The sequence below is a fragment of the Solanum stenotomum genome, chromosome 3 (assembly GCF_019186545.1).
Source record: "Solanum stenotomum isolate F172 chromosome 3, ASM1918654v1, whole genome shotgun sequence".
Lineage (NCBI taxonomy): Eukaryota > Viridiplantae > Streptophyta > Magnoliopsida > Solanales > Solanaceae > Solanum > Solanum stenotomum.
In genome coordinates, this window is record NC_064284.1 from 14,021,266 (window position 1) to 14,034,821 (window position 13,556).

Here is a 13,556-nt window from a genome sequence, read left to right on the forward strand (position 1 = left end):
GTGGGCAATAAGTTAAAGTACAAGTTGGTGTATATATAAAGGGCGACAAAAAGAGCAAGTTGATTTCTGGGAAATCAAGGTGGTCTATTCTGAAATGTTCAAAGGGTGAAACAACTTGGGACAGGAACGGAGCCACAATTTTGTGTTATTAGTTCAGCTGAATTCAGTAACTTTGACTTAATATGTGCAAACTAATAGTAATCTATTCAGAGTGTCTGTAAACTAAAAGTTCTGACTCCGTCCTAGGTGAAAGTTAGGGCTACAAAATGCTAGTGGTTGGTTTGTTCTATTATGGAATGCTTATAAAGGGAAAGAAGTTGTTAAACACGGCAGTAAAAGCAAAAAATATTAATCAATGAATTGGTAAGATATTCAATTGGAAGGACATGAAGCATAGGGGGAATGTGATGTGAGCGATGATGCAAGTTGGATTAAATTTTAATAAACCGAAAGCGGAAGGTAAGGTTAGTATATACTTATTGGAAAAAGCGTCTATGATGATTGGAAAGGTTGTCACTTTTCCCTAATAAATATATGTTTTGGGACTAACTATACTTTTGTAAATAGATATAGAAAGAATTAAATAGTACTTATGATATTTACATTTTCAACTCAAATTTTACCGCGACTAATAATCAAGTGTCACGTGAAAACGAACAAAATGAAACTTGAAACGGTAAGGATCAACTAATCAGGTGTAATTTGAAAACGAACAAATTAAGTGAAAACTAAACGATAAAACAAAGATATATCAAAAGAGACATACATTTAACATGGTTCGTGATCAATTAATCTATATCCACAAGTAGAAATGAGCAATCTATGGTATAAAAGTTACTACAAAATATCGAGAAATTTCGGACCACTATGATAAAATATGTTATTTTGGACCACTTCCAAGAGTGATCAATTTGGAGAAGCGCAAGAAAATGCTTTTACGTTAAATATGTTTAGGTGCCTGCCGTCATAGTGACTCTTGTCTTTTCTCCTATTTGTGTGGGTAGGTCAGACGTATATAATAATCAAGATACGATAATTGTTTACTACTCCTACTTAGTTAGCTCCTTCCTTGATTGGGTTATTGTGTTGATGACAACCATCACATCAGATCGGACGAGAACCCTAGGCTCAACTTGGCTCTTGGGCACTCCTTACTTTGAGTTAGTTTTTGGGGTATGAGTTAACCTCAAGATCAAATTTGACATGATATTAACACCAGGCCCATTGGGTCGGTTGTGGGGCTCCCAAACCGTACGAGGGTTGGAATATACTTTCAATCCTTGAATGTTGTGCTGCGAACTGGATAATGGATAGAACCTCGGATAAAGAGCATATTTGGATTAGCTTAAAAGTTGGCCAAAATTATTTCAAGTCATTTTTAGCTTTTGAAAGTGCTTGACAAAGTTAAAAATAAGTTTAAAATGTCTTTAAAAATGTTAAAAACCAAAAGCAGGACTCTCTCCACTTTTTATTTTTTGACTTAAAAGTCATTTAAATTTGACTTTTTGATTTTTATTAAAATCTACTTTTTAGGTCAATCCAAACTGGCTCTAAGAATGTCCGGTTTCAGGTGCGAGGTGAGTGTTGCTGAGATGATCCCATATCGATATGGACCGGGACAAGAACCCTGAATAATTATAAGACGTGGTCAATACTCTTCCTTTTAAGGTAGTAGCTTTTAAGATATAAATTAGTCTCAAAACCTAATTGAAATTTGTGTATGGTACAATAATTGATATAAACCAGTTCACCCTGGATTCCACCCTTTCCAAAAAGAGAACTGGAAATATAATAGCATATACTTCAATCACTTAATAGTTATATGATTAATTAATACATATATTTACTACATTAAATTACTTGATCATAATAAGTTGAGTTACATTGATTTAACGTAAACAATCGAGGCTGGATAATTATTACACAAAAAACACAACATGCAAGTCGATGTCAAGAGTAAAATCTATACTTTGTATATTAGGAATATTCGTACAATATTATATAGAATTCCAGTGTTTGTACTTCAAGTTGAGTCATAATGATAATTAATAGGCAGTATCAACCACTAATATCCATGCTTTTTTATAATTGGATGGACGGAGAAAAATAATTGAATGCCAACTGCCAAATCCAAAAAAGTGTATTCTACTTCAGTCAACTAATTGGCTCTTTAATTAGTTTTTATTTGGGGTTAGGCTTTGGAACACCAATCAACTTCTCCAAATGATCAACCACAGTGCAGTGACATATCTCAATAAAATAAAATAAAAGTATTTTTATTAGTCAAAAAATAAAGTTTAATGCTTATTGCTCAAAAATATTGGTTGTAAAATTGGCCTCATCAATTACTAGCTAATCATGATTAGGAAGTACCTTTTTCGGAGGATAATATTATTAATTCATCTTTTCTACTTATTACTTTCTCTTTAAAAAAAATTCAAACATATTCTCAACTAATCCAAACTTATATTGTATAAGGTTTATTAAGATAAAAAATACATTAAAAAGATATGTTATGTGTTTATTTATTAAAAAGATGGTCTAACAATTCTTAACAAGAGCCGTTAGCATATTTATATATAGCGCATGAATTTGATGCTCTATAACTAGAAGTGTTCACATTTTTTTTATTTAGAAAAAAAGGCATAATTTTGGTTCCAATAGGTCATACCTTTTCGACTAATCAGCAAAATACATTTGGAAAACGTTTATTTGTCTATAGAAGCTACGTGTTAGCTTATAATTAGATTATTAGTGTCATGTTTTATTTATTCATCACGTTGTTTTCAACTCAACTTTTGGAATAAATTAGCTCAATAAAACCAAATCATCTGGCATTTTTTTTTTTTTGCTATCTCTCCGACTTTCTTGTATAACTAGCCAAATCTTCTAATTATTAAAGAACTAAAAGTCTCACATTTAATTACTTCCTAAATTAAAAAAAAAACAATACTTCATCAACTATCGGGAATCAAATGCCGCACAATTTGTATTGTTGTTTGAAAACAATGACAAGAAACATACCAAATTGATCTTTGTACAGACTTTCTACTACTAAAAACAATGTGAATAAATACGTGAATTGGTAATAACCATCCAAACAAGTGCCTAAATTTTAATTGAAAGTTAGCTTATGAAATGAGAATAGTGTCCAAAATCATATAAGATACATCATTAAACGTTGGGACTCTAATTAATACCTCACCATGCATAGAATTGAACATCTAAACAAGGGGTGAATATAGAGTTCAACTTATAATCCAAAATAGTGTTAGTTTAAATCATGTATGTGTGTTAAATAGTAGACTAGCAAGTACAAATATTTGATGATTTCAAACCTAATAAATCAAATATGTGGTGGAAATGGAATTTAGAATTCGAGTACTTGATATTCTATAATGTTCAAATTTTAGACCTGTCTCTTTGGAGAAAGGCTAACTAGCATAGAGACTCAATCTCAAGTGGTAAAGATTACTCAAGACCAACATGATCATACAAATGGAAACACAACTCATATCCTCAACAAATATGAAACTTTAACGGGAGTGATCAACTATTTGGAGTAATTGCTCCTATTAATGCACAATACTTTGAAATGTGAAGAAGAAAAAATCCAATAGTGGTTAGGTTTTCATCAGGTGTTTGGTACCTCATATAAGGGACCAATTAAATTTGAATTGCACCGGAAAGTCTCACATTTGAGACAACACTCTCTAATAAAAGCAACTACATACACAAAGTTGAAATCTGAGACCTATGATTAAGAACCCTCATTGGCTAACACCTTTCGATTCTGCCTATCATGAATATAATATTTTTAGTTGCCTTTAGGGCTTAGGCCTCAACCCCTCCACTTCTTTTGCTTTATACTAGAAGGTACATTGGTATTTCTAAACGGAAGACTTGTAATTCAAGTCCTTTAAGTCAAAAATTTCTGTAATGAAAGGTGGGGAGGGAAAAAGAAGGAATTAAAGAACTCGTGTATTTATTTTTTTTTTAAAAAAAAATAAAAATTGGGTTTCATCCCGATTTGAAAATTACATTGTGTAGCTAAATAATTTTTTATTATTTATATAAATAATATATAATGACACTCCTTGACTTCTTCATGAATTTTATTCTTTATTTATTAACATTGATGAAAATTTTGATTTTGTCATTGCTCGCGATAGATTGATCTGGATGGTTGTCGTGGGAGGCACTATTCATGACATCAATGCCACCACCCACATGAATTAATTTCATCTTAGTGTTGACATGAAATAATCCCCCTAATGCAAGTGGTCCTATTCTTGTCTTTTCTATAGTTGACCTTCCTTTCATTTTTCCTAAAATTTTAAACCATTTAGTGGAGCTCCCTCTATGACCAAAAATATAAAATAAAGGGCTTTCTCACTTCAAACATCAGAACATAAAAAGTACAACTATTAATCACTGGATTTATTTGCCTAAGCTACGAATTCTTAATCACTAAAGAATAAAGATTTGAGTATGAATTAGTCACTATTACACAGCCTGGAGTTTTCTTCAAATCTTTCTCTACACAGCTGTACTGCTGTTAAAGATAACATAAAATACTACTCTATGTTTTACTATGACAATCAGGTCATAATCAATTTTGTGTTCATCTATGGAGTTACTTTGTACTCACAAAAGTTCTAGCATCTCCATCCCACCATGACAGACAGAAAATTAACAAACGAGAAATCTAGTAAGCAGCATCAACGCAGTGGCGGAGCCACCTTATCATTAGGGGTTCATCCGAACCCCTTTTTGCAGAAAATTATATTATATTTACATGGTTAAAATAACTTTTTAGGTATATATAGTAGATGTCAAACTCCCTCGACTACTTCGTGTATCTATTTCTTCAGATTTTGAATCCCCTTATCAAAAATTCTGACTCCGCCACTGGCATCAAGCAGAAAATGATAATGAATAAATCGATGAAAATAAATTAATAGACCGCCTTTTACATTTCACAAAAACAGTTGTCTGACAAAAGCGGAGGAAAATGATTTTGCCTTCCGAGTAGTCCTTCCGAAGAAAATTGAGTAACTGATTATGGATTAATTAGTTTACAAAATACAAAATATCTAAGAATGCAGAGGCTTCAACCAAATCTTTTAACATACAAAACTAATTGAACAAGCTCAACTTTCTTCCGTTCACCACTGCTACTCTCTTCGGATTCAGCAATTTCTCCTGCCCGATTTCTTCTGATTGAACCATTGTATAATAGTAGTTCTTAACAATTCGACAATCTTTGGTTCAACCAGTCGATTATTTCCTGCATGATTTCTTCTCTTTCAAGTTCAAAAAGAAGGTCATGCAACAACCCTTTATACAGCTTGATACTTTTATCAGTTGAAGAAGCCTCTTCGTAGAGCTTCTTAGAGCCTTCAGGATCGGTGACTGCATCATCGGAGCCATGAAGAACTAGGAATGGTACTGTCAACTTGCACAGATTCTGTTGCAAGTAGGCAGTTATCCGAAGGATCTCGTAACCTGTTCGTACCCTAATGGATCCAGTGAATACTAGTGGATCTGAATACTTGGCCAGTAATGCTGCTGGATCCCTACACACTGCGGCACCCCTTTTGTTTGCTGCACTGAACTGGTATCTTGGGAGTAAAAATGAGAAAATTGGAGCAAGTACCTAATAATTAAGAAAAAGGAATGTTGAGGCCCAACAGAAGATATTTTTATTCATAGAGAAGAACAAAAGCAGGAAGTTGATTTGAAACAAATGCTTACTGTGAAAATCGGATGAGCTGGTTTAACTCCAACGGCAGGTGAAGTCAATACAACACCATCAATCCTAGATTCTACCTTTGGATCAAGTGCTGCCTACAAGTATCAATGAAGGATAGTGTCAACAACAGTCAAAATTAACAATTTAATAGCCAATACAACAGAAAACTCATTTACCTTAAGGATTATAGCTGCACCAGTCGAATGTCCAAAGCAAAAGCACGGAAGCCCAGGATTTTCAGCTAAAATCTTTGACAGAAATTGTTTCTGCACAAAGTGAACGAAAAGTTGTAAATAACAATATAACATGCATTAACTTAAATGTTTCATTCTGCCTGTTGTACTCGATGCATGATTCATGAAAACTAGAATAATCATACCATGTCATTGACAGCATCATCAAGGGAAGGGACATATGCATGCAGTCCATCACTTCCACCATGTCCTGCATGAAGACGAAACTTGAAATTCAGAAAAAGACATTCCCAAATGATTCAGACACACTATTAATTGGTAAAGAACTATTTACGCGTTACAAAATGCATTTAGGTGAAAATGTTTATACACAGTTAATAAATAGCAGAACTAGCCAAAGGTTACAATGAGAGAGAGGAAGTGGTGCCTCAGACAAAATTTCAGACGGATAGATAAGAGTAAGATAGACCCAAGGTGTTCTTCACAGTCATGCATTTAACAAATTCAGTTTCCTTTAATCTTTGATAATCGAGGCAAGTCAATCCCCTAAAACAAAATTGTTGTGCAACCAAGGAAGTGAAGTGCAATCTCGTAGCAGCAACAAAACATAAACTCGCATCAAATATTACTTTTTAGGACTTGGCCCTTATGAAAGCGTGATAAAATATTAGAATTATTTTTCCAATAAAATGCATTAAAATGGAGTTGTAAGCACCTTTTCCTCCCTCTATTATCCCTTCATGCACAGAGGCAGAATCAGAGATTCAATTTAATAGCTTACTTATGCAAAGGAGCTTCACATGTAAACATTTTTGCACCAAAGGCTGCTGATTGGAGGAATTTCAACTCCTGCAACATGCGACATAGATGCATAGTTGAAGACTGACTTTTCAACCATAATAACAGCAACTAACAATCAATTTGTCACCCTTCTCTAAAAATTCATCAACAGATGAATATCAGAATTGCAAAGCTTAAGAAAAGGAAGAAATGACATTCAGGTTTAGAACTGATAGATGACCACCTAAAAATTATACTAGGTTTATTGGGTTAATACCTCAGATGGTCACTCAACTATCCAGTCTTTCCTCAAAAAGTCACTCACATGGTGACTTTTTAGTGAAAATTAAAAGTTGAGTGACTTTCTGAGGCAAAAGTGGATAGGTGAGTGACCATTTGAGGTATTAACCCTAGGTTTATTTCACCAAGAAGATATTGGAAAAACTGTGCTTCACGGAGTGCAACATTTTATGATTTACTCTCACACATACCCAGATATCCATATTTTTTCTCATCTATGTTAGGTGAAGAACCAACAAGTTGGTGGTAAATGCATAAGTATCAGTGTGCAGTCCAACGAGTTTATAGCCTGCCAACTGATGGATGACTGCTAAAGATAATTCTTGGATAACCTGCTGGCACTGATGCTTTTTTATTGTTTTTATTTTGTATGACGTTGGTATCAGGGCAAACTTGTGTACACCTCAACTAATTCCACCGAGTATCTGCTACCTCCCATCAACATAGTTACTGGGTAATTCAGCCAACTAAGACTTGGACAGATTGGAAGAAGTGATGGTGTTATTATTAGATGTAAAGCCTCATTGGATTCCTTTCACCTCTCCACCACCCTAGCCCCGGGGGAATGGAACATTTTCATTCTGGCTATATTTTCCCCTTTAAAACCACGATCAAAGAAGCTACAGCTAGAAGCTTAATGGAGAAAGTAAAGACATATTTTAAGCCACTTGCACTTTGTTTATCACTATATAGCAAGGTCATAGCCTAGTGAAAGATATGAAAGTATAGGCATGTCTTGATATTTTTCCATTAAAAAGAGCTGATCATTGTAGAGCCAGCAAGTGGAGAAGATTAATGTAATTTTCACAGAATTCAATTATTACAGGAACAGTGTGACTAAAATAATCAATATACACTGCAAAACTAACAGAAATCCAGAAATTATTCAGCATAAATTCTAGCAATTGAAGGTTGGCACTTGGCAGAGTGGCACGTAATTAAAGAGGACAAAATCTAAAGGGGTTGAACAGCCATAAAGACTAGGATTCGATAAATTAACATGAAAACTAAACAAGATAAACAAAAAGCATAGCCATATCTCTGGCAGGGATAGAAACTAGAATAAGCACAAAACCACTGTTCCGAATATAGAAGAAAGAGTGAGGAAGTTAAAGATAAGCCTCGAGTTTCTTGATGAACAGTACATACTGCCAGTTCAATCAACATACATAATGAGAAGAAACAGATAGAAGAAAAAGGCCCTGATTTGAGATAGAGGATGTTAATCAACTATGAGAATGATTTTCTCATATTCAATTAACAAGTAAAATAAATAAACAGAACTTAGATGCCAGAATCTACAAATAACAGTGGATATATAAAGCAAGTGGTTTATAATAATTCGTTTTGTAAATCCAAAACTTACCAATCCAATCCATTCCATAAACTTTATAGCCATTTGCATTTAGCTTCTTGGCAAAATCATTATATCGGCCACTGTTGCAATGTGAAGAATGCAGAGTCTTTAAAGATAATGAACATTTGAACCGAACTACAATAAATCATAAGAATCTTGCAAGACAAATGTAAACCTGTGTTCATTGAGGCCGTGCAACAAGAAAACCAACCCCCTGCACCAAGACAATTAACATCATCAAAAAAAAAATTAAACAGAAAACTAGTATGGAGCAAAACATGCAATGTAGATAATTACAATGCTTTTGCATGGTCTTCTATTTACTTGGAAAACGAAAACAAAACTTTGAAGAACTTATTACTAGAGAAGGCAATTGGAGTGGGTCATTGAAGGTAACTTTGCAACATTTTCTTAGAGGACCATTGAGTTCTTTAATCCAAATATATAAGGATAAGGAGTATTCATATACCACCTCACTCATATTCAGACTGAAGCATGAGGATTTTCGGTATGTTAAATATGTACGTCTTTACAGTTTACACAGGTACTCCCTCCATTCACATTTATTTGTCCACTTTGGACTTTGAACTCCTCTTAAGAAAAATATATGAGTATTTAGGTCTTGAAAAATAAGTAATTAATGTTGAGGATAAAATATGAGGGAAAATGTGTTTTTTCTCTCGATATGCTTATAGTGACAAGTAAAAGTGAACATTTGTTTTCAATAAGTGGACAAGTAAAAATGAACATAGGGAATACTACATAAAAAGACCAATGACTACACATGCACTCCATTTCTCAATAACACCCTTAATTACTCCTTCAGTCTTAATTTGAGATACTTTTTCCATTTTTAGTTCGCCTAAAAAAGAATAGACACATTTCTATATTTTATAATAATTTAGCTTTAAGCATTTTATTTTACCCTCACACAAATAACTACGACTTGTTTTAAATCACAAATTTCAAAAATCAATGTGACTATGTTTCATTTTTAAACTTCATGTTCAACCAAACATCGTGATATAAATTAAGTCACTGATACTAAGGGAGTTCCCTTTAATCAGACTAGGATTTTATATCCATGTTTCTGTCCTATAGTGAAAAAATAAACATAAATTCTAGTCACAGGATGTCTCTTTCGATCATTTCTTAATGTAAAATGTGAGCCAAATTAAACTTTGTGAGATAATTTGAAAAGAGTTGCCACGTTTTGGCATCTCATGCAAAAAAAAAAAACAGTGGTGGCTCCCATTAAGCCCATGGCTACCACACAGAGAATAATCAGAAAATACCATCACTAGTGACTTGGGTGGTGGGATTCTCGGGAATCGGTCCACTGTAAGGACCACCATCTATCAAAATCTGCTAGTGGCTGCAATATTCCCCTTTCAACTACTTATAACACTCATTAATATCTCAATCATCCTAAATTTGAAAAAATGTGTGTCTATTAAGATAAGATCTGTTTGAAAAAAATACACATAAATGAAATTCAAATGGAAAATAGTCACATTCAATTTACTACTTCCAAAAATTTTAAGGATCTGATAAAAACAAGAACTTTTTCAGCACAAAGACAAAAATGTTTGAGTAAATATTCTAAGGTAATTAAAAGTAGACTGTTAAATTTTGAAGCATCAGAATATTGTAGTCATCGCCACAAACAGAATTATGAGTAGTAACATCAACAAAATGTCCCATTCCCATTATTAATTAGTACATGTAACTGAGCTGTCACACTCACAGCACGGTTAAAACAAGGAGAATAAAGCTGTGTGGATGGCTCTAAGCTCTGCTGGATGGTGGAAATTTAAAGATATCAAAATTCCTTTCTAATTAAATCTTAAATCACACATTTTTTACAAAATATCTGCATTTCCTAAGCAGTTGGAGAAATCGCCATGCAACTTAGTTGTCAAGAGCTATTCAGTCCACTAATTTGTAATCTTATCCAACAGTACTAATATGAACTGTGATAGAGTGGTTAAATTCGTAATGGTGTGTTTGCTTGGAGGAAAATGTTTTTTATTTGAAAAACAAGTGAATTTCTTACTTTTTTTTTTTTTTAGTGTTTGATAAGTAAATAAAAAATAATATCCCAAAGTATTTATATCTAATCTAGCAAAAGTTTTTTGGGGTGGGGAGTGGGGCTTCGAGATTGGAGAGGGTGGAATAGTCGAGAAACGGGTTTGGGAACGTTAGGTTGGAACATTAGGCGGATAGGGAGGAAACAATGAATTTGGAAGATGCTTATGGAACTTGTTTTCCGCTACTCCAATAAGAGAAATCATTTTCCTCATTTTTAACGACCTTATTTTTTTAGATAAAATATTTGAATCAACTAAATATGAGAAAATTAAAAAATATTTTCTAGAAAAAAAAATTATCCCAACAAGAAATTTTAAACTCAAACTCTATTGAATAGAGAATCGTTTTTATTAAGAAGCGTTCGGAGGATGCAAAAATAGAAAAGAGTCTTATCCAACAGCAACGTGGAAAGCAAGAAGCTCACAACAAAGAAAATAACGAGGGCAGAAATGGAAACACAAAAAACAAGAGAAATGTATTCAAACGTCCTAGTACCTTCCAGAAACGTCAACCGACAATTAGGTTATCAAACAAAATAAAAACTTGGAGAATAATAAAAGATCATAACGTGTAATCAATCCCAAAAAGTATACTACAGGTTTTGCTTATGACTATTTAATTTTGCGTAATCTTTCAGCAAAAATTTAATAATAAAATACATTCCAATTTTAGCAATATTTTAGAAGTTATAGCCAAAATAATTTACTCCTTTCTGGCCGACCCATTTCGTTTTCCGTCAAATAAATCAAGTTTGACCAACATAAATGTAAGTGATAATTTAAAATATTTAAAAACACATGCAAAATTTACATCATATCTAAATTTGTTTGAATTTCAAAATTTTAAAATGTGTCAAATAAATTAGAATAAACAAGGCAATTTCATTTAGGGATTTGGAGCTGATGAATTTACCTGACTTTGAAGGAAACAGGTGTCCATGATTGCGTGAACATAGTTTCTCCTCTGGACGTAACAAAGAGCGAAAATTCCCTCAGCGTTTCTTTATCGTCTTCCTGAAGTACCCTTCTTATCGCCAGCGATCGTCTCGCCGCCACCTCCTGCTCCACCGCGCTCTTCCGCGGCACCATTTTTGACGGCACTCGAACCACCGGACCTTTCCTCTCCACCGCCTTTTCTTCCTTCCCAATGCCGCCTTTCTCCTGCGACCCCGACGACGCCGGAGACGCCATCCTCCTCCGTCCACGAAATGGAAACAACAACAGCAATACAAAAGCATTGATCAAAAGGAATAAGCTCCTCAATACCTGTAATGAAAACAAGGCACTGATTCTTCCGCTTGCACCTGACGTCAATATAATCGTCGCTTCATTCGATTTCACTAATTCGACCGCCATTGCTGCTGTAATTCCTCTTCTTCTTCTTCTAGTCCCAAACGCTAACAATTTCAATTTCAACTCGGATAAATATTCAGGAAAATCCTCCGAATTTCTAAACCTCAAATTTAATTTTGGTTTTGCGTTGAAATATGGTACGAAATGTGATTCAAATCGTTTGGGTTTGCACAATTTTTGACTTGTCAAGCAAACCATATAAATGTAAAGTAAAATTCAGATGAACAAACAAAATTCAAAAATTAATTTAGATAAGGTTTTTGTTTGTGGAAAAAGCAAAGTTGAATACGGAAATTTTTGATAATGAAATGAGCAGAAGTGTTTGAGAGAAGAGAGAGAAGTTGGGCAGGCTGAAGGGGATGAAGATGATGTTTTTTTTTTTCTTTTTCTCCTTGGGTATGGGCAAAAGGTTTCAGCCACCACTTCCCCTTAAGGTTCCGAGAAGTGATGAATAAATAATGGCTGAGAAAACTACGCTACAAAATAGCGGTACAAGATACTACCACGTGTCCACGCAACACATGTTCTCAAATGCGGCGATATCATCTCGTTTTTGGTTTCGCTTTTGTTTCCTTTCGTAAAACAGTACTCCTCACTCAAAAAGAATGATCTAGTTTTCTTTTTTGTCTTTTTAAAATAAAATAACTTTTTTTTTTTTGCAATATTTTAACTTTTAACTTTTTATGTGACATATTTAAGATCACAACATTAAAGAACATTTTGATACATTTGACATAACTTTAATTTAAAACCACAAGATTAAAAAAAATAAAATCTTAAACTTTGTTTCAAATCAAACTGATTATTCTTTTTGAAATAGATGGAGTAATACAATTAATAAAACTCACCAACCTTTACTATTTAGATAAAAATCAATTCAAATTAAAAAATTATATATATTTATATAGGGTAATTTATCAAAATTTTATTAGTTTAGAAGCTAATTATTTAGATACATCTTAGTTTGTAATATTATGAATCTTATTAGATTTTAGTGTATCAAAATACGTCGAGATATATAAAATGAAAATTATATGTAATTTGTTTTAGATACACTATATTTAAAAATAATAATTGCATGTATCTGAAATACATATACAAATCTCGCATATCCATCACTTCTCTCTCATCTCGCTCGTGTTTTTAGAATACCATCACAGATACATGTATTTAATGTGATTCACAAGTATTTTGAATATAAATCATTTTTGCTCGCTTCTTTCCCTATTTCAGTGTATTTGGTAGCAAAAATATGTATCTAGATGTAATCTGATTTAAAATATGTTATGAAATTATTAATTAGTGAGATAAAATATAATTATCACAAACTATAAAGAGAATTAGTGAAAAAGGTAGAAATATTTATGGAATATAGTTTCTCCATTTATATACTTAGTACGTTCTTCATATTAATTTATTTGGTTCGTTTGATTTGATACAAAACTTAAGCAAGAAGAATTTCATATCTTGCAGTTTAAAATTAAAAATATATTAAATATATCAAAATACTCTTTAATCTTATAATCTTAAATATGAAATGTGAATTTTTTTTGAAATTTTACAAAATTGCTAACAAGGATATAATCATTTTTTGAATTGAATTAAAAAGGAAAAGTAGTTATAATAAATTAAAATAAGAGAAATCATAATTTAATTTTAAAATTATATTTATTTTATTTTTATTAAAATAAATCCGATAGGTTGGAGTAAACTTCTAATCAAGTCAT

The 13,556-nt window shown here is 32.8% G+C and overlaps 1 protein-coding gene across 1 annotated transcript; it reads right to left on the reverse strand.

Annotated features, from left to right (window-relative positions):
• Positions 1 to 4,953: 4,953 nt before the first annotated feature.
• On the reverse strand, positions 4,954 to 12,244 carry LOC125858090 (uncharacterized). The gene is made up of 7 exons (XM_049537771.1): positions 11,390 to 12,244; positions 8,562 to 8,600; positions 8,396 to 8,466; positions 6,135 to 6,199; positions 5,932 to 6,021; positions 5,758 to 5,850; positions 4,954 to 5,659 (listed from the first exon to the last, which is right to left on the reverse strand). Exons 1-7 carry the CDS (start codon positions 12,025 to 12,027, stop codon positions 5,249 to 5,251), a joined length of 1,407 nt encoding a protein of 468 aa, XP_049393728.1. The 5' UTR covers positions 12,028 to 12,244; the 3' UTR covers positions 4,954 to 5,248.
• Positions 12,245 to 13,556: the final 1,312 nt, after the last annotated feature.